General features: G+C 38.2%; 1 protein-coding gene across 1 annotated transcript in view; it reads right to left on the bottom strand.

Annotated features, from left to right (window-relative positions):
* The window catches only part of STARD13 (StAR related lipid transfer domain containing 13), a 289,660-nt gene that overhangs the window by 200,929 nt on the left and 61,850 nt on the right, over positions 1–26,881 (bottom strand). Inside the window, exons 3-4 of the mRNA XM_005426361.2 lie at positions 15,967–16,113; positions 11,438–11,572 (exon numbers count right to left, since the gene is read on the bottom strand). Coding sequence (XP_005426418.1) covers positions 11,438–11,572; positions 15,967–16,113 — 282 coding nt within the window. The remainder of the gene's footprint in view (positions 1–11,437; positions 11,573–15,966; positions 16,114–26,881) is intronic.

Raw genomic sequence — 26,881 nt, 5'->3', positions numbered from 1 at the left:
GTGATACAAAGACAAAAATACAAGTCCTTGGTGAGACTTCAGATATACTGTCAGAAAACAACACTTAAAGAAAGCAGGCAAGAAATCCTTGAGGCTTTGGTACAGGTATACCTTGGGGATTAAAACTCATTATAACCATTTATTGCCAAAATTTCTTTTTCTTTTCTTTATAATGCTACAAGGGATAGGGCTAGGGTGAACAAGACACCTAGATCAGGTTCCCTGTTTGAAGAGTTCATTAAGAAGTAAGGGTACAATCATACCACGTTACACTTTGAGCTTATGTTGTTTAAGCTCTCACTAAATTCACTCTGCAAACAGACTGACTGACTGACTGGCTGAAAAGCCAGCACAACACAGAACACAGTCTGTGAGAATACAAGGATTTGCATCTCAAAATGCTCCAACTGTACAGTCCGGGACCACCACTGTCTAGAAAGACAGTGATGTCTGACATCAAAGCACAGTTGTGCTAGGATTGCACTGCCTGAGCAGGGAGCAAGGAATAATTTACAGAGCCATGGCTATAGATAGACATCTCATTAGGCAGATTATCTGAGTTGAAATTTCAAGAACCTTTAGGAAACTATTTTTATACATGAATCAAGGACGACTCCATTAAAAAACCCCAGCGATCAAAAGAGGTCAAGGCTTTGGATTTCGCACTGCATCCTGAGCTTGTGTGTCAGCAGAGTGATGCTGTGCACTGCTGGGAGCAGCTCCCTCCCCACACTGATCCAGAGGGAAGAGTGCCACCTGCTGAGGTCCTGCCAGCCTTCCTGCTTCAGTCCTCTCATCATCTCTGTCACTCTGTCCTCATCCACCCTCTGCCCGTGTGATATTCCATGTACATTGGGTTACCATGCGCCTTCCATCAACAGAGTTTCCTGCTGTGCTGGAGTTAGTCAAGGGAGTGAAGAGACATTCAGCCTAGGAACTTAAAGGAGAATAAGATTTCCTTTTCACCTGAATCAGGGTGCAAATCTCATGGGAACCAATCTGGCAGGAACTGTGTTTTGATGAATTTTCTATTTATCTGTACAGGCATCCTTCGTAGTGTAGGCACAGCCTTGGATTAGTTTTAGTCAATTTACACAAAAAAATGAAACACGTTTCTTAGGATACTCTATGAGTAAGGAAAAACAGGCTACGGGAATTAATGTCATTAATGGAACTGTGACTTTTGCAACCATGATTGCAGGCAAGATAAAAGTGAACATGAGGGATAACATCCATTTCAGTGTCTGTGCAACTTGCCAGTCCCAAGGGCATTTCAGAGAGCCCAGATTCTGCTACGGCCTCAACTGCCAAGTCTTTTTGGTATTTTTTTCAATTGAACTTGTGAGACATGTAACTAGCTCTGAACATGCTCAAATTAATATTTAGTGTGCAGGTTGAGACACTAGATGAAACAAGGAATCTGGAAACCAGGACCTACAAGAAAAAGCTAGATGAACCAGATTGACCTGCAGAGGCAAAGAACAAGAACAGAACTTGTTCTGCGTACTGATGATGAACACAAGAAGATATTTTACACTACAAAAGTATAGTAAAACTTTCTAATCATCAGTGGGGTACTGAAATGTATCATTTGAACAGGCTTTATAGTCCGTCAGTGGGGGTCTTAAAAAAGATATTGGAAAAACTTACATCAGAGTGACACAGGTATAGGTGATTCTGATGCGGTAAAGGGAATAGCCTAAAAGCCCTCTTGAGGTCTCTCAGACTGTAGGTTGCTGCAGCTCCTCTCTGAGGTTGTGCTACCTCTGTTTCAGTGCAAACTCACAGTCCAAGATGGAAATTCTAATTTGTTAGCTCAAGTTTTAAGACATGAAAGTCCTTCTGAAAATTTTCAGCCCAATTTGCAGCCTTCTGGCTAACCCAAAATGTTCTCAAGCTTTAATTGTGTGCTTCATCTGAAAATGTCTATTAGAACAATTTGCAATAAAGAAGCTTCAGCCACTTTTATTTCTGAGTACTTTGGTTTTGTTAATGATTAGTCATTGCAAATTTTAATGTAATGCATGCAATACTGATTTAAAGGTCATCATTATGACACTTGGCTGCTTTAGATAACACATGACCTTTCTTCCATACTGGATTATCAGAAAGCTCCATCTATCAATTAATCTCAAAATCACTACTTTATCACTCTGTGTTTACTTCTGGATATTCACAAAAAAAAAAAAAAAAGGCCCTATGAGAGGTAGCAAGACAGAAAATGTCACCAGTAAAACTTCCCTTGTGTAAGTGCACATCCTTTCACAAAGGGCTACATACACCCGAGGACAAGGGGGTGGCAGTTGGGCAAAGCTGCCTCCTCCCAGTAGAAGCGCAAGAAAAAGTTGCACCTTGAGAGGGATTATCTCTGTTAGAGAGATGGGATGCATGATTTGCTCCATTCATTTGCATAAAAAATGCCCTCCCTGTGCATTATGCCGGCCTCTGTCTCTAGTGTGTTATAGATGGAAGCTCCTTCTTCCCCAGCGTGGGAAACAGGCATGAGCAGCCTACAGGCTCTCCAGAGTACAAAGAGCCAGAGGCTGGTATTATGAGAGACCTTTGCACCACTGCTTAAGTGGGACCAGGGGTCTGACTCTGCCCAAGCTCTGAAATGCCACAGAAGCACTTTGTCAGCACAGGCAGGACACATTTTTAATTATACATCTCTGGTAATATTTGAATCCCTTTGCTTTGCTCTTGCTGTGAACAACAATTGTAAAAGTCAAAGGCTCTGTCTCAATCATGCGCTGTCTGATCAACATGTGAAATAGCCAGGAAAACCCTGCTGGAATAAAAATTACAAAAGTACTAAAACAGAGGCCAAGATGAAGAAAATGAGTAATAGCTACTCTAAAAGAGGCATTATGATAACACCATAACATAGAATATACTCACTTTTTTGTTTGTTTTGCTTTTTGTTTTTGTTTTTTTTTGTTTTGTTTTGTTTTGGTTTGGTTTTTTATGCTGTTGTAACAAATATATCACAGGGGCAGAAAAAAGAAAATGCAAACTCCTGACCAGATGGGCAGACAGGTAAGGTATGACTGTACATAGTTCCCTAAAGAAAACTGCGCTCAACCAACCCCACAAACAAAAACACAAAAGACAGCCTTGTAGGCTGTCCCAGCCATTCTCTCCTGCCATTCTCATCCATGGGAGCTGGCATACTCTATCATCTGTTCTTTCCTCTATAAAACACAGAGTGCTATAAAACACAGTAGAAAATTGTACTGTCACCCAGTTATACAAACTGTGTGTTGCATGCAAAGCATGAGCCCAAAAAAAACATGAAAAGAAAAGAAGGAAAAGAGAGGGAAATTGGTTTTCTTTTGCACTTCACTGAGTACAAAGTTAGCTGTATGGAAGTGAGGTTATCTTTATATTTGCATAGGCTCGGTATAATGTATGGTATGGTTCCCAATCACCTCTTGTTATGCATGTATTGAGATTCTTATTTTGACAACTTGAATCTCATCTCTTTGGACAAAGAGTCAGGACATATCAGTTTGTTTTGAAGAGCAATGCATTTCTGAGGCTGCATTTCTGCTAACACTGAAATGTAAGTCAGCAAATTTAGTGTTTATTTTTAGCAAGACTGCACTACTATGAAATGAAATTGTGTTCCTGCAAACAGTATTATCAGAAATAAAATACTAAAGTGTTTCTGCAAAATAATTCAGTCAGAAGATCTGAAAATTAATATATTTCAACAAATTTCATTCTAGAATATTTAAATTTGCATATGATAAATAGGTCTATAAAAGTCAAGTAGCACACATAGGATTAATTTGGGATGTATATACTAATTAAACAATGCCAGCCTGCAACTCTTATTTTGTCACTGAAGCTGGATCTAGAAGGCAAATCTCACTGTGTTAGTTTGGGACAGTTATAATGAAAAAGGGATTGGGCTGGCTCAGAAAGTGCTCACTCAATAAATTTTGCTGGCATTTTCTGCTCATGGGGTTTTGGCAAAATCACCACCAAGCCCAGCTGCTCTGCTGTTACTGCCATCCCTCGTGGACCTGCTGGCTGCCCTTGCAGAGGTGGGTGACCTCTATTTTCCAGCTGCTCCTGCGGTTCCCCCCTTGTTCAAAGCTTTTCTTGCAATATAAACAGACATTATCAGTTTGAACTACACAAATAGCCATGTAATGCCAAGCAATAGAAAGAACCAGTTCTAGCCTCTTCCTGATACAGATTTGGACTTCATATACCTTTTGAACTACACTAAATGAACTTTACTCCAAAATCAGTTGGAAACTTCAATTTTACTTTATACTGTATACAAAAAAAAAGGCATATAAATTATCTTGTCTACATCCATCAGAGAATAATTAAATGTTTTAAAATTATTTTTCAATGGCATTTTATGAATAAGACAGCTTTCTTTTCCTGCATAGATAACTCAATGAGTTTAAAAAAAAATACACAAAGTATGTCCCTAGCCTCCAGGTAATCCTTATGAAAACTAAATTAAACAATGAATTTGATGCAGAATACTGTTTTAAAAGGATACCATTAACATACCTTTAAATTAAATAAATATTTTCATAGATCAAGTGATTTAACCATAGCAGTTTGAAGTAATTTTAAATGCTGCATAGCTACATTAGGATAATCATCTTCAGCGGGCGACAGCATTTTTGTCAGAAAAAAAAATGGTATTGAGCAATTAATTAAAAAAAGAAATTGTATTGGGTCTGGCTGAGATGGAGTTAACTTCCCCAAAATCAGCCCTCAATAGGGCTGTGCTTTGCAGCTAGAAAGGTGTTGATAACACGCCAGTATTTTGGCTACTGCTGAGCAGCCCTTGAACAGCACCAAGGCTCTCTCTCCAACCTTGCCCCTGACTCTCGAGGGCCAGTGGGCTGGGGGTAGACAAGATCTTCAGAAGGACACAGCTGGGGCTGACCCAGGCTTGCCAAAGGGATATTCCATACCATATGATCCCTGCTCAGCAATAAAAGCCAAGATAAAAAAGGAGGAAGCAGGGAAGGGCTTTTGTCATTCATGACGTCTGTCTTCCAAAGCAACCATTACACATCTTGAACCCCAGGTTCCCCAGGCTGAACACTACTGTCTAATGGGAAGTAGAGAATAAGTGTTTTCTTTTGCTGGATGCACAACCTTTTCTTTTGCCTTATTAAAGTGCCTTTATCTTGACCCACAAATTTTTTTTCATCTAATTTCCCCACTGAAGGAGCTGACTATTGGGATGAGGGAATAAAGGCAAAAAGGAAAAGAAATGGGCTATGCTAGGTTCTTATTTTAGGAGCACACTTTGGCCAGAGTACTGTCAAGTGCACTGGAAACAAAGCAGATGAGAAAGCCTGGAGTATTATAGATATTGGAATATACAGCTCCCAGGAAGGAAGGGAGGCATCTGTCCTTCACTCCCTATTATTGATTTTCATTAGAGTTAGTACAATCTCATCCTGGGCAATGGATTCATTTACTACCAAGAAACTACTTAGTCTTAAAGCAAGGAAGACTCTGTCTTCCAGGAGCACTTGATCATCTCAGAAATGACTGCAATTCTAGAGTGCTTCTGAGAAAGAAGGGTGTCTCAATGTCCCCACTGTGCAGACAGAGCAGGGGCAGAACAGAGGCACAAAATCGTGTTCAGAGCACAAAAATCCACCATATGGGGCACACTTGGAAGTGGAGTGCTCACCTTACCTGACTACTTCAGCATGACTCTGTCCCAGTGAGATACCGGTGAGATTAAGTACTGAACACAAGAAAAAAGGTTTTGCAAAGACAAGGTTTCAAGCGACCTGCATCTGTACTGGAGAGCTATTTTGCTGACATAATTAATAGGAACATTAAAGAGGAAAGCAATACACATGACTAAAGGACACATTTTGAAATTTGTCTTTTCAAGAATGGGAACACTGGAGTTAGCACTCTATGAGGAAGAATAGTCTGCTAAGCAAAACCACAGACTGTATATAGATTCTGCTCTTGACCATGTTGCAACCAATCATCTGCTTTTGAGACTTGGAGAAAATAAGTGAAAACCTGATTTCTGCAAAAATTTCTCTACCTCCTCTTCATGAGCCATGCTACTTTTAAAAGTGCATTTAGTTGAAGACAGAAATCTTCAGCTCCAACATGGCGAAATAATTGTGTCTTCAAGCACACTACATCTTTGAGGAAACAGAGCATTGAATGCTATGTTTTCATCATTCAGCTCTAGGCTTCTTACTTCATCTTCTTGCACTTTATGGATTATACAAAGTAGCCCAGAACCAGGATGGGCATAAGAAATCTTTGCCCTGATATTGCACAAGTCTTCTTGGGGCTTTACTATCAACTTTGTCAGTGGGGGGCAAGGTCAGAGTAAAGCATGATCTGCCTAATCTTCACCTTGGGAAACACACCCTACTAGATAATGGATGTAACTGTTGATATAAATTCTACCATGAAGTGATAAATTTATGACTGTATCCAGTAGTGATAGTGCATGAAACTTATTCTGGAGTCAGGTTTAGGCACTTGCAATCTCAGATGTAAAATTAATACTGCTTACATATTTTGTGGAGAAATAAAGGATCAGCTCAAGGCGTGTAAATAGCTTAAGATCCTCAAAATTCCAAAAAGTGCTAGTGAAAGTAAAAACTGTTATGAGTTGCTGCATGATAACCTTTTCTGCCCTGGATGTTGGCAGCTATCTGATAAAAGGCTTGTCACACATCCTCACTAATGGAATCATCTCCGATCCCTGGTGGTCCCAGGCCAGAAATATTGAACAAGGAGCGCACAAGAAACACAATGTTTCTGACTTTGCTTCAGCTGTTTTTATTTTTTAATTTCTCTGCCTCAAACATGATCAGAGGGTCAGAAAAGCATTACACTTACTACAGAGAGATAACAGGCAGAAATTACTGCCTTATTAGTTTTATATTTCTAAACAATGTCAGAAGATATCAGACATCCCTGGAACCTCTGACCTAAACTGTGAAACACTATTTATAGCATCAACTAGTATTTCTAGAAAAAAAAAATCCTAAAGGAATCATAAACACTTCAGTCATGTAGGTTACAAGACAGTTTTGCTCCTCATTTTCTGAATCAAGTGGCATAGCATAGATAAACTATAGTTCACTAACAGTTTAAACTACCAGGATCTGGCATTGATGTGAAACAAGCAGTTTGCCCTGCCTCATCTCCAGCCACTCTGACCCTCTCTTGCACCAGCCTACAGTCTAAACAGTGAATCTAATTGAGAATCCACGTCTCAAAACTGTAAAATAATTAATTTTAGCCCTATGTATTTAATATGTTCAAGCCATTTGTCAAATTAAAGCATAAGAAATCAAAACTGCACTCTTCAATTCTACTTAAAAAGAAAACAAAAGTGTAAACTTACAACAGATAAAGGAAAAAGCACTTTTTACCAATACGTAAAGTTTTGTTTTCTTGCTCGTTCACAGACTGCATAGGGCAGAGCATACTGTGTTACCTGCAAGACCTAGGGGGTGTTTACTGATGGGTTTTTCACACCCCCATTAGACTCCTAAGTCAGACTTTCAAAGTTTTCTCGGCTCAGAGCATAGAGAGGTAGGCACTGCCCATCAAATGCCAGATTGTAATTTATATGCCCTGGCATGGATTTATCTTATCCAGCTCTAAGCATTGATGTCTTGGGCAGTCACTTCTTCAAATACTTGACCAAGCAACATCAGCACTTTGGGGGCACAAAGCACATCAACAAGAGACCTCCATTCAGGCTACTACCTCAAGGCAAGGTGCATCTTGCTGTAGTGCTGTAGATGGGCTTTTTCCTCTCCATTAATGGAAACTCAATAATGTAGACATGGATTTACAAATGCCAGCAATTGTCAGGTGAAACTCTGCTGTTTGTCTCTCAAGCACCTGGCCTCCCTGCCAGGTAAATATTTCCTGTAGTACCTCAAAAAGAAAGTTTCAGTGAAGCAGCCTTGATGGGGGAAGTAAGGGCAAGAGACATCAGCCCTAAACCCATGATTTTTTATTTCACCAAAATATCATAAGAAGTGCAAGTCATAAAACCATGCATACAAATAGCATACCTACTGCAACAAGTCTGCCAAAGAACACATCATTGTTCCTTTTAGGCTTTTGGCCTAGTTGGTATCCATGAAAAGTGTGCAGCTAACATCACTGCCTTGTACTGAGAATTGAACGACTGTGTCCTGCCTAATCTCAGCATATCATTCCTGAATAGAAGCATCTCTGCTGTTTCTAGAATTGGTCTCCATTATATTTGCTAATCTCAATAACTTCTGTGGTATTTGTTTCTTTAAATCTCTTGGGTATATGAGCTCCTGGGGAATGGAGACAGATCAGTTCTTTTGGACTTTCTGACTCACAAAAAATTGGAAGAGAAGAAAAACTGGATCATCAAAATACAAGAGGTCTGATTTAGCTCTGTGTTACTCCCAAGTTAAGTATTATACCATCTGGATCATGGGAGTTAAACAGATGCAGCCTGGGTGTGACATAGAAGGAATTATTCCATCCCACCCCATTTACTATAATGAAAGTAACTTCAGTATACCCTTTTTAAAAAATATGGAAAAGTCTGTAAATTAAGGAATAAGCAGTGAAAATCTGTGTATTGGAGATATGACAGACTAATGCAGACTGCATGCCTAGAGCTAGACATAGCATTATTTGAATTTGCATGAAAAAGAGCACCAAAAGCAGCACTTTGAAGGAAGTAAAATGATCAGCTCTCCTGAATGACATTTACAAACACCAGTTTCAATATTTATTCCTAATTTAAAGCACTGTGCAATAAAAAAGCAGCTCACTAATTTCTTAAGAATTTCTTGCCTTCAGTTTCCTAGACTCTCTGGTGTCCTAAGAAACATTTGTACTTTCTGCATTACCCTGCTCTTACTCCAGTATACAAAAATGATTGATATGATGCATGGACTGTACTGATGAAGATTCACAGAACTGCTTTTCATCATGCTAGTATTTCCCAATTTTCAACAAAAAGAAAAAAAAACAGACTTCTGAAAAGAAAATACCCAACACTTCCTCTGCCTTTCCTCCCACACACCAGTAGCCAAACAGCAGTATTACTGCAACGCCACTTTGAAAATATTTGCATAGCTAAGCTGTGATACTTGTACATGCCTGAACATTTGGCCAAGGTAAAAAACAAATAAAGTTGGCAAGTTTCTTTTTAATTAATTCTGTTATCTATTCCAACTAGAACAAGCAACAAATCAGAACAAATGTTCGCGCTTTTGCAGAAATGGAAAATAGCAAACCTATTCTCCAAGGAAAGGAAATAGCTAGTGGGAAGACAATAATGTTTTCAATTAGCAAGCAAGTGGGGCCAACCTTCAAATTTCCTTTTCAGTGCACAGAAGTAGGTTCATTTAATGAAATAGAGAATTTTAATGGTGGTATGCATATCATTCTTTGGTAGATGAATACGACAGTGTTCAAGATATCTTTAATATAATAGATTTTTCTTTAATCCAAATTGTATAGATAACTTAAAATAAGCACCTTGTTCAGAGAATGAGAACTGCTGAGATATTGGCTCAATGTGCAATTACTGCTAACATCTATTGGCTTAGGGAAAGGAGGAAAAGAGGGGGGGAAATATGATGCCAATGTCTGAAAATGCCTCTGAGGTTATTTGTGGAAGAGATGATAGTAGAACTGATATGCATGGCAGAAAACTCACAGAAAGTATGCTTAAGAACATGTGGACAATAATGGGTTAGAATAACTGGGATTTTGGAGGCCAACTTCTTTGAATGATCATGCAGATACAGGCAATTTGACTGCTACACTTCCATTTCAAAAAGCTTCTGATGAAGTTGACCATCAAACTCAAACTATGCTATGAAGGAGGAACTACAAAAAAGAGGTCAAGAAATAAAAATGGATTTTCATTGCTAACTAAAAGTGAAAAAAGAAGGTAAAGAATAATTGATTATTTTCTTTTACAGTGGATGGATATTACCTGACAGTCTCATGATATGTTTTCAGTACACTCACAAATGAATTGGAAAATGGAGGAATAAAATTCACAAATGAATTGGAAAATGGAGGAATAAAAGGGGACAGTTTTCTGATAATATTCAATTACAGAGGTTAATAAAAACAATACTGACTGCATATTGCTGCAAGAGGACTTCATGATGTTGAATGGTTGTAAAATAAGCAGAAAAATGTAAATCGATAATAAATACAGTCACTTGTTGGAGGAAAAAACCAAACAAACAACAAAACCAGCCTCAGGTATTCACTACTTCCTACAAGATGCCTGAATTTTTGCCAGTACAAGAATTACAGCCTAAATAATAATTCAGTAACAAAATTACAAAAAGAAAAAGGTGTTGTATCACCCACTCCACAACTGAACTTTGGAAATCAAAGTATCTTTGTTCTTCTGAATATCAAAAGAACAAACGAATACAAATGAGTACAAAAGGCACTAGAGTCGAAAAAGACTCTTAGGGGCTATTAATTACAAAAATGCAATAGACTATATCTTCAATGTGCCTGCATGATAAATACCTCAAAGGAAGTTGAGATGGCTTACTATCGGCTTACTATGTCCTTACACTTGTTTCCTGAACATCCAACATTGACCACTGCCAAAGAAAGGATACAGGGCTATAAGTACTTTTGATTCAGTCCAGTGCAGCCACTTTTTATGTTGTATGATGATCACAAGTACTACTGACACACAAGTAATTTTAAAAAGGGAGACAGACACTATCTACATTTCCAAACGAAGACACTGATCCTAAAGTGGCTTACATTTAGCTATTGGGAAAGTAAATCAAAGCCTTTTGAGAAAACCTTCTGATGGATTTTGATGGATTTTGATTGCAGTCTATAGCCATCACCTTGTAAAAAAACCCCAAGCAAATATTTCTATTATTGGTTAGAAATGGGATCTAACTAAAATTCCAGAGTTGAACACTCAGGCTTGCAGAGAATGCAGTGTGAAATTCACATGAATTGAGCACAACCAACTGTCAAGCTAAAAAATCCTAAGAGAGTACTTCTAAAATAAGCCATGAAGAAAAAGCTGTGGTAGTTGCTCTGATGCCTGGAATCCATCACATGCTACCTACAGATGAATTACTCTTTAGAAGTGCCTGTTTCTTTCCATTGACTATGAAGGTGATCCAAGTGACTAGTTTACATGTAGAAGCTTTCATTAGTGGTCTAAAATCAGATCAGATGACCCCCACAGCCCTGGAGCCTCATTAACTGAAGTCTGACCTAACTTTTATCTGTACCTGCTTTGCAAACCAAACTCCTCCATGCGGTGCAATATTTGCACGAATCAAACATTTGATGTGTGTGGAACAAATTATTTCAAAGAAATGCACAGACAATTTTAATGATACAGCGTAAATTTTGAGGTTACTGAACCTGTGAGTCAGATAATGCTGTAGCTACTTACATCAGTTTTAGGTCGTGCTCCAGTCAACACTCGGTAAGGTAAACAATTTAGATGCTGGTAGTCTCCTCTTCTGTTTTTCCAAGATCCTTTTTCTTGATGATCTCCATAAAGGCCTGTCTCTACTTGAACAGGGCACTGTAAGAGAATTTTTAAAACCCTATAAATAAAGGCAAGTCAGAAATATTTTTAATGTGAACTCTAAGATAAAAATTTGGGAATTTTATCTTTTCCTCTGATTTTATCTTTTCCTCTGGATTTGTTTTTCCTCTGTTGTAAGGCAAACATTTGGTTTTGAACTTTTTTTTTCTTAAAAGCACCTGCTGCATCATTTTTACACTTTGCTAAGCTAGACATCCTGCCATTATGGAAAGTCGCTTCCTTAACATCCAATATACACAACTGGAGAACTAATCAATAATAGTACACCTTCCCTTAACTTAAAGGAACTGAATCACTTTGGAGAAAGAGAAATGGTTTTATTCAAATTATTTTTAAACTATCTTTTAACTTTATTTCATGTTTATTTTTGTATATTAAACAGAGACCCGGAAAATTCCCATTTTCAAATTACAGATTCTGAACTTTTCAAATAAATTTTTCCTTATTCCGCAAAACCTGGGGAGTTCTCATTTCATTGTTCCACTCCCACGCCATTTTTAAAAGGTGGATGTCCTAACTCCAGGCCCACACTGAATGCAGTGTCAGGAAGAGACCAACTGCACAACATTCTCTCACGTATCATGGTTTGCCCAAGGAAAAACTGGGTGAGTGAGCAAGAAGCAATACATGCTGCAGTCCAGCAGAATTCATACTACAGACAACCAGGGAAACAGGGTCATGGGTGCACTGCAGAGCAGTCCCAAGCTGTTGGGGACAATCATTCTAATCAGCCCATTTTCAGACTCCTCCTCTCCACAAAGCAACAAATGGGCTGCTGATCTTTAATAGCAACTGCCCAGTTCTCAGTAAGTACATTTTGTAGGGATGTAAAATGAGGAGGCTTTGAAAAAGTAACAAAATAATTAGTATGCAACCCCCAAAAAGTGTGAAGACAATATCCTAATGCAAAAGAATTAAACGATTATGTAAGTTAAAGAAAAAGCTTTGTTCAAGGAAAGTCATATCTCTAATATAAGATGATCAAAAATAACTAAACAGGATTTCCCTGTCATTCCTGAATAATAAAAGACTGAAACCGAAAAAAATGTGAATCTCATTCTCAAGATTTCCTGCTTTTTCTGTAGTGAAACTGACTACAAGATACTAAGTGGCAATGAAGCAGATACATTAAACAATGGGGGAACACACTGCAGCAAGAGTGATTTATCTCTGATGTTTCATTTACAAAGTGCCTCCTTCTACACTGCTAAAAAGGATTTTTTTTTCATAGGAAAGGTACAGACTTTACAGGAATGGAGCTATTAAATGTGTTTTTCCAAAACTAGCAGTTTTGTTGTTAGTACATTCAGACAGTACAGCTTTTTGCACTTAAATCATGTGTTCATTGCATTGGTGAGGGAGTGTTTCAGAAAATAATTTTATTATAGACAATTATTTTTAACATCTTCTCTGGATCAGCTACTGAGGAATCCGGTCAGTGCTACATCCTCATAATATTTGCCAACCAAAAAAATGACCAGTAGCAATTTGTTGTTTACGCAGATGTAGGAACAAGTCATCCCTTAGCATTCATGCAAAAGCTATTATGTTTTAGAAAACACCTTGAATTTTCTCACTAAAATACTGCAAAACTCTCTACTCTCACCCAATTGGTCCCATAATATTTATTCAACCAGCACATATTTTGGCTTCTTCTCTAAAGAAAAATAAATCTGTTAAAATGAGTGTTATTAATAACAGATACCTTCACAACAGGAAAATGCAAAGAGTAAAAAAGTATCACAGAATTACTTCCATAAACAGGTGAAAAATTCTTCAGTAGAAAACCGACTGGCTCAAACTAGTGATTAAATTACAAAATATATTTCTGTGACATAGCATTTGCCATGACAAATAACTTTGTCATCTGTTAAAAATTGTCCACACCCTCAAGAGAACAACTTTCAGAGCAGCAGTTCCAACAAACCATGTTCCCACTCATGCAGTAGTCATCTGCTTTGGAGATTTCAGCTCTCCATCTCAGCCTTACACCTTTAAACAGTTCACCCAAAACCACTGTCAATCATAATTTCTTTTGTCAGTACCCAGTTGAGGATATAACCATATGAAGAATACAAAAGTGGTTCATTTTATAGAAACCAAATTTACACAGTTACTAGTAAACATATGTTTGAGAGAGGTCTTCTTTCTATTCAAGTTTCATGGTAAGTGACAAGAAGAAAACATTTGATATGTGTGGAACAAATTACAAGCTATAGTTAGAAGTATGGTACAAATAGCATGAACTGATAGAATATAAATGACTCATACGACTTGTGTGAAAACCAGACTGTTATTTTTCCCATTGCAACTGTCATTTTGAGACCTGCAGTACCTGTTTCTTTACAGTACATTTATGTAGATTTATGAGGATCTATCTCTTTGACTATATGTACATATATGTAGATTTATGAGGATCTATCTCTTTGACTATAAAGTAAAACTAAGGCCACCCATTCTGAGGCAAATTATTCATTAATATTTAAATCAGAGTGGATGATTCCCTTGCTCTACAAATTCTTTTGCTGGAGACAGCAAATGATATCCCATCATCAGTTCCACAACAGATTTTCCAAGACTCTTTTCTTGCTCTGGTCTTGCTGGTCTCATCAGAAAGACTTTGTATTAAGTGACCTGTCCAGCTTCTGTACTGAAATTGGCTCTTGGAGGTTTAAAAGTCATTTCCAGTTTGTCATATAAGGCTACAATAAAATGTGTCTGACTCACATATTTGCCTGTCCACAGACAACTAAAATGAAGAGATCTCTTCTATTATTTAGAGTGGGAAGAGGTGCCTTGATAAGGGGACTGCAACTCCTCAAATATCATATTAAGCAAAAGAGTAATTTTGGTGCTGGTGTTGGGAACATCCTAACACCCTAGCGGAGGCTTTTGGTGGGAGCATATGTCGCAGGAAAAAGGCTGTGACGAGGCCTCAGGAAGAGAAGTGCAAGCATCTGGGGTGCTGGTGATGGCATTCTCTATGCAGCCATTTCTGATGATGCTCTTCTTATGTCTCAAAGTTCATTTGAAAATGTCACCCTTTTAGATTTTTCTGCTGTTTACATGCAATATGCCCTTCAGTGAGTGCTTCACCAAAGGATTTGAAGTCATATCCTATGATCTTCAAGCCAACATGAAAAAAGAATGATGCCTAACCAAACCACAGCTTTTACCTCAGTAGAATAGGCAAAGCCATAAAATAATGGGTGTTTGGATCACTGGTTACCAGACTGTCTCACAACGAGAAGTGTTTAAACTCAGATGACTGGGATTTCACTTTCAGACAGAAAAGCAGACTACATTGCCACTGTATTTCGACAGAAGACATTGAGCATTCTCCTGCAAGAAGACAGAACACTGTCTCTTAATAGGCAAATTAATTATGAAATTAATTCAGCTGGACAGAGCTAGTTCTAACTGGCTGATATGTACAGCAAGAAAGAAATGAGAGATGGCCACTCTGTTACTAACACTCTCTCTGTAGAACTTAGAAACACAAAGTACAAGAGTCTGAACATCCCACCTAGAGAGACAAGAACATTTACATTGTGATGATCCACAAAGATGCTTACTTCAAGAATTTACTTTTACAAAATGAAGCAGCAGTGACAGCAAAAACATTCACAAAAGATCACCTTCCATGAACTTCATGCCAACATTCAGAGCTGAAAATCCTCACAATTCTATCTTAAGAACTGAGTTTAATCATAGCCTGAAGCAGAGAACAAACACTTCTATTTCTCATGCTGGTCATCCTCCATTAATTTCTTATATAAAAAAACTTGTTTATTCAAAAATTAATAAAATAATATCATTGCTCCTTTAATCCTATTTGCCCTCAAAACAAAAGCTTGAGAAACTGTCATCAACTGATGACACCTGTCGTCACATTCTTAACCAGAGGATTGCAACTCTAAATCAACAATTCAAATAAAAGAAAGAGAGAAAGAAAAAAAAATCTAGCTGTCCTGGGGTGACCAGGACACTAGTTCAACTCTTAATGAACATAGTGTCTCTCTTGCTGTTATATCTTTAAATAAATATAACATATATTAATAGGCTAGCACTTAAATTAAGAATCTGAAAAACATGCAAGCAAATATTCCTAAAAAAAAAAAAAAAAGTGTGTAATGATTTTAAACTATCTTGACACAAAATTTACAAGTTTCACCCTAACCAAGTTCTGGTTATTTGACCATTAGTTATCAAATGTTAGAAATTTCATTTTATTGAGTGAAAACTTTTAACTTCACTCTAACACCTGAGCTCCTTGGCCTATTCAGAAATACAACTGGATCTAAAAACTGTGACTTGATGAATGTTGTAGCTAAATGTTAGAGAACGTATCATATGACACATATTCTTACCAGTTGCTCATGCCTTTTAGAAGAAGGAGTACTGGAGGGAGAAGAGCCAGCACTCAGAGCTTCTTCAATATCTAAGTTCAACTGTTCCAGTTTCTTCATAAGCCATGACATAGAGTCTGGCCATTCAGATTCTTTTTCTGGTTGGATCTAGAAGAAATCAAACATATGTGAAGTCTTAAAATAGTCAAGCTGTTTGTAACTTGAAGATGCTTATTTTCTCTTCCAGCCCCCAAGGAAAAAGCTGATCAGTTCTTTCTCTGTCCTTGAGCAACATTTTTCCATTTAGAAAGCTTCAATTATCACTCCAATCCTGATGACACATATTCATAGCTGTTGTACATACTCCAATGACTTTTGTATATCTGAATGTCTTTCTAACACTTCATCTTGAGTGACCCACTGCTACTTCAAGCTAAGCAGAACAAAAACTAAAGTCACTTTAACGCCTCCTCCTAAGCCACTTCTATTTCAGCATCTCTCCACTGATTGCTTGTTGCCAACAGGAACAAGAATATCGAAGGCCATCGTGTGCACTGTATTATATCCCTTACTATCATTCTAGACTTGTAAAATCCTCTGCCCATATGGTGGGAATACTTTATTGGTCACGTTGTCACAAGGATGCATTTTTCCTTTTTATCTGAAGAGCTTTACTGTATAACTAAAATTTTAATCCATTGTAATGTATTTGATAAAGATGCTTTTCTTATTCCTTAATTTCCTCAAAATCCTTTCCAGTACTCTCCTAAAGCATCTCTCCATGGTATGCTGATGCATTATGCCTTGTTTTCCTTTTTCACATCACTTCTAGTGATCCCCTACAAAAACCAGTCACACTGACCTCCCTGTCAACACAGGCAGCTACTGCTCCCCAGAAGACTCTGTCCTGAAGCTACTTCAGTTCTTTCATCTTCCTTCTTTTCACAAACAATACATATCTTTGCACAGAAGTGAGCATCATCAGACAAACAGTAATAATGCATTTTCATGCTGCCATATCCTAAGAGCATCATAATAACACTCCTCAAAACCTAGGGGAGATAGATGAGTAGTGTTATTACTCTTACCTGATAAATCTTTATGGGGCTTTGTTTCCTTAGAGCGTTTCACAAGTGGAACAGAAAGATAACTAATTGGCTCACTATTGTAGAATAAAACCTCTTTACAAATAGAATCCAGGAGATTCACTCCTCTATTACACTGGCATATATTATTACTAATGGAGTTACTCATTTTTCCCCCAGTAACTAAGGTCCCAAATCATCAGACACTGCATCCCATATTAGCAACAAACACGTTAGCTTCAGAGGGGCTAATATGATCTTTGTAGAGATTGTTTCAAAGCACAGAAAAATAAATATCCCAGTTTTTACTTTTCTGAATCTTTAAAATTTCACAATTTTTTACAACCTCTGAGTATTTTTCCTGAAATGCTGTTATAACTGCTAAGCTATACTTCAACTCTACAGCTATTAAAATTATATAAAGAGATACTTTGATTGCTTCCCATTGTCTTTCCAACTATTTCCAAGTAAACTACAGGACATTCCACAGAAAATGAGCATCAAAAGACACTTCACATATTGAATCCATTCTGAGTGAGATGACCTCACATAGGAAATGTGCATATTGATATATGTCCACCACACTCATTTGTAAACAAAACAAATGTTTTCCTGTGGTTTTGCTTCCTCACATACTGGTCTTTCCAATACTAAAGAACACTCAAAAAAAGACCCAACAAGGACAAAACATGGAAACCCACCCAAATTCCACAAAGAATAAGGTATAAATTCTGCAAAAATCTAAAATGAATGTTCTATTTCTCAACACAGTTAAAATGCAATTTATGAAAAAGGAGCTGTAAGAATATGTTTTCTTACTTAACAATAGTAAACAATTCTGAAGAAACAATCACACAGGGAAATGAGTAAAGTGTGTTTGATTTCTGTGAGCTATGCAAAAATCATTCTTGCCAGGTGACAAGCACTGAAGGTTACATTAGAAGTTTGAATTTCTGAGTTTAATAGAATGCAGGAGCAATTTCCACATGTTGAAACAGACCCCTTTCTGTTCCATGACAGAAAAGAGTATTTTGAGGGGTGTTCGAGAGGTGTCTCTAATTTAGTATTTTCCATAGAAAATACGAAGATAAAAAATTCATGAAGACTCAAAAAATTTCTAAGACACTCCAAATGTATGCAACAGCACACATGATATTGCATTACAATAAAAAGTGCAGCTCCATGCACAGGGAAGCACATTTTGCCTCTATCTCGACAAATATTTACCTACTGGAATAATACCTCCAATATTCACTGATGTTCTTTCAAACAATTGTATGAGCCAAATCCCCTTATTTTCATAAATTTCTTGTTTTAATGCTACAGAATTCAAACCACAGTCATTTCTAAAAAATACAAGTCCTAAGGAGTTTCACCAAACTATAAATCTCCTAGCATTCTCCATTCAGTTCTTTTTTTTTTCATTCAGTAAGACTCTATACTGTGTCTATTAAGGGGATGAGGAAAAAGATGGGGTTTCATTATCCTTGAAGATAAAGCCAAAAGGGCCTAGTTAACAAATACCATTCACTAATTGGAAATTTGGCACAAAAGCACCATTTGGAACAAATGCTGATTGGCTATGTATTTCAAAGGTTGCCTGAAATTCCTGCTAAACAGAAAAAACATGATGCTACTTACATTCAAAAATATACAGCCTGCACAGTAGGACTTCTAACTGGTGAATAAATTTTGCCTAATCCATTCATGAGGAACACAGCTCCACAGTGTTCAGCCCCAGTAACTGGGTAGGACACTATCAAAGTGCTCCAAAGATCTGAGTACCAGTGTTTCCTGCCCATAGCAACTGCACAGGCAGTAGGGTCAGGGCGCCTTTGGAAGCTTTTGTGTCTTGCCCTTCAGAAGGAAAAAAATCTCACTTTAAATTATCTAGAGAATCATGGCCTGCTTTATTCATTGGTTTTTTTTTCCTAAAAGGTTACAGGGAGAACACTCCTTTCCATATATTCTCAAGGTCTTTATTTGTTGGAGCCATAGCCATTCAGCAATGCATAGGAACGTTGTTACCTTTTGAAGAACCTTGAAAGCATAGAGAACAAAGTGCTTTACAGAGACACTTTTTACATGCTACCTTCGAATACATAATCATTTAGTTTGGAAAAGACCCCTAGGATCATCTAATCCAACTGTTAACCCAGAACTGCCAAGTCTACCACTAAACCATGTCCCTCAGTGCTGCAGCTACACATCTTTTAAACACCTTCAGGAGTGGTGACTCCACCACTTCCCTGGACAGTCTGTTCCAATGCTTGACAGCCCTTTTAGTGAAAAAAAAAATTCCTAATATCCAGTCTAAACCTCCCATGGTGCAAATTTGAGACCATTTCCTCATGTTCTATCCTAGACAGATGAGCAGATTGATATAGAAAGTGTGACCAGAGAATTCCCTTGTCAAAGAAGTGTTTCAAGGTGGAGCAACACTGTCTATGAAGACCATGGCATACCCTAGGCCAAGAACAACTTATTGGCCTTGAAAGTGAACTCCTTTGCCATACAGATTTCTCAAGTCCCAGATACTCATGCTAGATTAAAAAAAATCATAATCATAAAACAAGAATCATCCTCCATGGAAAACAGAAAATTAAGTGGTATGAACTTCCTAAAATCAGTAACAGATGCAGATATTATGCTTAAGACAGCTATTGTATAGAAGAATTATCCCAACAAATGAGATTTACTAAGACATATTTAGCAATCAGCAAAACATAAAACTCAGTTCTATTCTACAGCAACCACAGTCTATTTTAGAACAGCTTAATGACTTTTTTACATGTACCCATTCATATGTATCCTGACTCTGTATTCATTTGCATTGCTGAAATTTCATTACTACCAATAACAAATCAGAGGTAAAACAAGGTGCAAGATTGTGCTCAATCACCTAAACACTTACTTGCTCTTTTCTAACTGAAAAGAAAATACATTCCAGACATTCAAAGGTTAGTGCCTTTTGGACCAAAGGCTTCTGCACATTGTTTTTCAGCTTTCAAGTATTCTTCACTAATCTTATTCGGCAAAAACATCTGTGATAAAAGGCATATTTGTTTCAATGTTTGGTCACAAGGCTTATTGCAAGAGGCATAATAGCTGCCAGCAAATCTAAATTTAAACTGAAAGAATGTGGCAGAAATGAACAACTCCATATAGAACACTCAGGGGTCAGGGTTAACCCTGCTGCCAGACCTCATCCTATACTGGAAGCAGAAAGGCTTTCCAAGTGAAGGGTTATGAGAAAATTACACAACTCTAAATTTATCTGATAATTTGTGCCTTTCACTTTAGAACTTCAATAGGTCCAATTGTTTTGGTAATTAATGTATTGTACAACTTTGGATAGTAAATCAGTAACCACAGAGTAAAATATACCAATGCTATTTAACCCTCCTCCCTATTAAATCTGCTCAGATAAAAATTCTCTCTGATGTACAGCCTAGATCTGTAAATAATGATTTTGTGGGACAATTTCAGGGACCAAATATCATATTCTGCTCTTGCTGCACGGATGGGGCTCCTCTGTTCTTAAAAAATCTCTCTGTAAAAGGAGGTCTCTCAGCCGCTGATGGCTTTGCCTACAGGGAATGGGAGAGGAAGCCAGATTGATTCCCGATATAAAATCCTTCAAAAAGTAATTATTTAGAATACAAAGAACTCTTTCATTCAAAAAATAGATTTATATGTGCCTTCTATATTGAAGATAAAATACTTCAAAGGGAATTTTCCTTAATATCCCACTACAGTGTTGCTTAAGTATTTACAGAGCTGTGGGATGGACAACTAACTTGTGGCACCTTCATCCTGGAAAGCAGGTGAGCAAACTCAGCAGTTAGCAAGCTTTTCCCTTCTATGAACTGTATGGCTATATATCTGAGATTATCAAGGAAGTCTCTTCCATCTCTCAAGTCAGCAGGCGAGGCCATGCACATAGGTTTCTGGGAAAATGAAAGTTCTGATCCCCAAACCACTCACCTAAGATGGGTTGTAAGACCTTAGCAGTTTTGCAGGAAAAAAGCTACAGAAATACTAACATGAAGATACATGTGAATCTGTTTTAAAGGAAACACTATTTCCAAGACAAATAATTTTCCCCTAAACTTCTTACGCGTCTTAAATATGTCTGTGTATAAAGCTTTCATTTTCATTCCTGTCCAGCTACTTTGTTTTTGCTGTTTTCCTTCCTGAAGGCTGCTGCCTCAAGATACTGATTTCGTCAGACAAGTTTTCAGAAGTGACACAAGCCATACCTGTATGAATGATGAAACCTTCTGTGTTTTTTGATGCTCTAGAGCAAAGTAAACTGAATTTTAAACATATTCAAGTTTGTTTCCAGCTTTTCTGCATTTTCCCTTAAAGTGGCCCCAAAGACCTACCTTAATTTTCTTTCACTAAGCTCAACTGTGCATTTCTATGACTTATGTGTCTGTATTTAAGCACACCACTATGTCTTTGAATAATGAATTACAGTAAAATATAAAAAAATACTGTGGAAATGCTAACTTCAAAATGTAGTACAATAAGGATATATGCTTGGATTTTTTAAATGATTAATAGCTGCACAACATAGGAGAAAAAGGAACCCAAAGAAGCTATGAGAAAGTAATGTAACATAGTCCTGACTTCATTACACGTATTTGACTACTTGACTTGTCAAAGTAGCTCAGAAATGGACTAAATTATTTTCAATAACTGCTTTTAATCTTTCAGACAGTAAATTGGCGAATTTGACCTTTAATTTGTATTCAACACATTGATCTTGCACAGTGATAATGTCCATCATGGGAAAGAAAACAAAATTCTGAAGTCTTGTCTCTCTTTTAAGGGTTCTTGCATCAGTTTTTAAGGAGTATTGCTCTAAGTTAGGCAGGACAGGACAGAACCCCTTGTACCAATGGAGTCTTCCAAATACTAAGTTTATGGAAAGTCTCCCAGATGAAGAAACCCAAGCTAATTCCTAGGACTGCAGGCCACCAACTGTATCAACATGGTGTTTCCCCCAAGACAAGGGTGAAACTGGAAAGGGAGAAGAAAGGAATTTAGTTGAAGACAAGGTTTTGGGCAAAATGTTTTGGAAAACAATTCCATACCACTGCAGAAGTTTCAAAGTGCAGTAACCCAGACAGTCTAATACGAAAATTCTGTTGCAGCTTCATTTTGTTTCTAGCACAAGCAACTAGTTTTAGATTGAACTCATAAAAAACAAACAAACAAAAAAACAAAAAAAACCCCAACTTAAAATGGCACCTAATTGGTTTTAACATTTTGCTCCAATGATTAATCTTCCAGATTCTCTAAGCCTACAGCATCTCCACCTTCTATTCTGCTTGAAATTATGATGTCAAGCATCACATTTCACGAAGAGGCTGTTAGTCAAGCCTGTACTGATGACACATACTACAGAACTGGCACCCAAATGGCCAGACAGGCTGTCTTAATTGACATCTGCTCCTATTTCAGCACATGAATTATCCTCTTGGGTTATCCCATCTTCAGCTGCTTCACAACAGATGCCAGTTCATCATCTATCTATTCTACCATTTCCTCCACCTTGTGAGGTGGAGGAAGTGCACTACACTTCTACTATCCCAGACCCCTGTTCCAAGCAGTAGTCTAATTCCTGACACTGCCCATATTCATTTGGTTTGGCACCATCTGCAACAGCAGTTGTATATGCACATCACAATTAGTGACAATGAATGACAAAGTACTTTACCCACATAGGTATTGAGACACAATTAATTTCTTCACAAAAAAATACTAATTGCAAAATTCTCTCACTATGACTCCCTTGGAAAATGTAACCAGCTTGTGTCTGTTCACAGCAGGTATCTCCCTGCAGTGCTTCCTGACTAATAAATTTTAGGTTTCAGACTGGGTTCCATGAGACCGAGGGATCTCACACCACTAAATCCAGACAAAGTTACAGAGCAGAATAAGTAACTTACAGATCCTTCTCCCCAATGTGGTTAGTTGCACCTTTTGAGATTGGGTAGGACTTAAACCAGTTTTCTTAAAACAGAGTTCTCTCTTTAAAAAACATTGCAGTTAGAGGTGTCCAGGATGTGTAAAAGCTGGGCTAATCTTCACCTTTGGCCTGATACATTTCATATGCTTTAAGGGGAAGGGATGTACTTCTGAGTGACAGAGAAGAAACAGAAAATACTGATGCTCTAGAAAACAAGAGGGAAATACCTGTTAATGACCCCAGAGGAATTAGGGAGGGCTCCTTCCAAAAGGTGGGGCAACACACAGGCCAGCTGAAATGCCTCTATGCCTATACATGTGGCATGGGAAACAAGCAAGTGGAGTTGGAAACCATGCTACAATTAGAAAGCTACAACATATTAGGAAAAGAGGCTGGGACAGAACTGTAGTCAAGGACTACAAGGTTTTTACAAGAGACATGTAGGGGCAGGGGTTTTGTGCTCCGTGTTAGGGAAGGGATAGATTGTGAAGAGCTGCCTCTGAAAAACAGCTACAAAAAGGTTGACAGCCTGTGGGTAAAAAATTCAAAGACAGGACCAACAAAGGACACCTGCAGGTGGGGGTCTGAGCAGGAGGAGACCAAGGTCAAGGCCTCCTGCTTCAGATACAGAAAGCATCACACTCCTAGCAGAGGACTTCCACCACCCAAGCATCTGCCAGGAAAACAACACAGCTAGCTGTAAGAAATCCAAGGGGTACATCAAGGCCAACTTCCTGGTGCAGGCACTGTCAAACCAACCAGATGAAGAGCACTACTGGACCTGGTGCTCACCACAGTGGATGAGCTCATTAAAGGGGTTGAGACTGGAGGCAGTCCAGGCTGCTGTGACCTGGCTGTGAGTTGACAAAATCAATGAGGCTGGAAAAGACGCCGAGTGCATCGAGTCCAACCTATGACCAAACATCACCATATCAACATCATACCATGGCACTGAGTGCCACATCCAGTCTTTTGTTGAACCTTTCCTGTTCATGATCTCAAGGAACATGGGCCTGGTGAGGAGCAAAGCCAAGGCCATTAACTTGGAAAAAAGGACACCAGTAGTTAAAACAGTAATACCAGATAGAAGGGATAACAATAGGGTGTTTTAACTGAAAACGATTTTGTGATGCACGAAACATTCAGGAGATCCCATCCATCTTCTTCTGAAAGGTAAAACAATTTTGGGAATGTTTTTCACTTTGGGAAAAAGCCTTCAAAAGTGCTAGGGGAAAGCCTAGCTGGGCTTATCTACAACATAAAGCACTGGAGCCTCCAAAGAGGAAGCACTCGTGCCTTATTTTGCTGCTGGCCCCAGAAAGAAGGGAGCTGTGTGGTGTGTCCCAGAGGGGATCAGGGGCAGCACTACTTCCCTGAGATCAACAGGAGCCAACGTGGGTCCCTTCCTCTCCTGCCCTGTCAGCTCCAGCTGTGAAACAGCACACACAGGTGACTTGTTTCACAGTTTACTGGCATTTTGTTGGTATTTATTGGTAAAGCAATAATCTTGTTTAATACAGCAGGTGAATTGAGCAAGGCTTTGTTTGCTGCCTTTGCAGACTGGCAGCCAGGGTGATCAGTCACAACTGTCAGAACTCACTCGGACACAAGCTGGTGCTTGGTGTGTGGGCACTCCAAGGCACTGAGAGCTGGGAATCAATCCCTGTGCTGGCACCAGGGCTGCCCTGGCAATCCAACACACAAGCTGAGTCATTTCTTCTAAAAATACCAGTGTCAGAGTTTCCTTGAGGAACTCCAGAGCAGATTTTAAGAGCAGATTTTAGAGATTAAGATGGTAAAAGATAAGACAGAGATCTCAATATCTGGTGAATTTCTAATTGTAAAGAAAGACACACCAAATGCCAGCATACTTTTATTTAAAAAAAACTGATGTAGGTAATTATAACCTTAACACTTTCTTATCTTAAAATACCAACATTCTTGTTGTCAGTTACTGGAATTTTAAAAATTCATATCTACAGTGAAGGAATTTCCAAGAAAACCAGTACTAGAGATTGTCTCCAGCTACTTTGGAACTTCAGCTGTTTTCAAAGGAAGCTGCTTCTTTGGTACCTATATTGCACACAAAAACATAACTCATAAAAGCACTATTGATAATACAATCCCAGTAAAATCATAACAATACTATCATCATATTTATGACAAGCTACTACACAAAACCCTCAAACCCACTAAGGATTAAAAGGATGCTCTAAAATTCACAAGCATTCATGGAGTTCTGTCAAATCCGACGTCGCTCCCTGCCCAAGTTCTTACAATGCACTAATCAGAAGATCCATTAATGTGTTAGCAAGACATTTGTAAACTGAAATCTGAAATTAATGGAACAAATAAAGAGCAAAAGGCACCTTCTGGAATTCAAGGGTACTTAAGGACAAAGATGAGGAAGCTTGGCAGAAGGGATGCTATTTTTATGGCTAAGGATAGGCGGTGATGGGACAATGGATGGAACATAAATTTATGGGAGAACAAGAGAATAGATGATAATTGAAATAATGTAAACCTTCTAAATCATATCCTGAACCAATTTTCATCATGCTAACAATGAAGAGAGGGCACTAATCCCAGATCCAGAAAAGTAATTAGGCATGATTCCCAGATCTCCACTGGAAGTTTGTAACCCAAGTATCCAGGTTTAACCACTGGGCTTCAGTATTAATAAAAAACAATTTAGATGCCATCTATGCACTTGTTGTAAGTATTTAATGATGTTTAAATGCATTTTAAAAATTCACAACCATTCCTGAAACTGCTGAAATTTTTAGAGCAACAAAAGAAAATTACATAGCTCATATTGCTAACATTATTTCAAAAACTTGCACAAAGCGAAAACCAAGAAATGCTACTACAGTTGCTAAAACATCACAGAATTATCTCACATTAAACTCATGACAATTTACACTTATCTGTTAAGTAACAACAACAAAAAAAAATTATGACAATGTATAGCTCGTGTGTAAGCTGTACAAGAGATTAATCCAGGTTTCCCATATTACTGTGAGGGTGGTGAAACACTGGAAGAAGTTGCCCACAGAAGTTGTGGATACTCCATCCTTGGCAGTGTCCAAGGCCAGATCAGGCGGAGCTCTGAGAAATGTGGTCTAGTGTAAGGTGTCCCTGCCCACAGCTGCAACGTTGGAACGAAATGATCTTTAAGGTTCCTTCCAATACAAACCATTACATGTATTTATTATACCCATGTAGTTCCACAAAAATTCTTGTGGTTGTCCCAAAATAGCATACACATGCAAATCTTACAAACACCTTGGTATCTTCACACAAAATGAGAAATGACATATGCTTTAACTGGTTTATGACATGCATGCTCAGAATGTCACATAAGATTTGCAAAAACCCCAAATTTTGCAAGAGCAGCTCTTGCAGCAGCCGGGAACCTCCCTGAGAGTGGGACACGAGACAGCAGCACCATCCCACGTAAGGCTGCACAAAGGCTCCTTCCTCCAAAACTCATACACAGGAGAAAGAACAAAGGGCTTCTCCAATCAAAAATGAACTTGCGAGCATTAAGACCTGCAGGCCACCAGATTTCTCAGATCCCTCCAAATAATTTGAGTAGCATACCTTACAAAATAGAAAAATAAAGCCAAAACAAACCAACCAACCAGACAAACAAGAACAAAACCAAAAAATAAACCCAAGACAAAAGTGTTGTTTTTCCAGATCCTTCTCTTGGTAGAAGCATTCTTTCACCAAAAAAAAAACAAAAACAAAAACAAAAACCAAACAAAAAAACCAAACCCAACAAAAACCAAAACCGAAGACCAACAAGAAAGCCCCCCCTAAAACAGCCCCACAAATCGATTCCCCACGCTCGTGCCCAAGGTCACAG

The sequence above is a fragment of the Geospiza fortis genome, unplaced genomic scaffold (genome assembly GCF_000277835.1).
Source record: "Geospiza fortis unplaced genomic scaffold, GeoFor_1.0 scaffold181, whole genome shotgun sequence".
NCBI classification, from domain to species: domain Eukaryota; kingdom Metazoa; phylum Chordata; class Aves; order Passeriformes; family Thraupidae; genus Geospiza; species Geospiza fortis.
The sequence above is the reverse complement of the archived record's forward strand: the minus strand, read 5'-3'. Positions and strand labels throughout refer to the sequence as shown.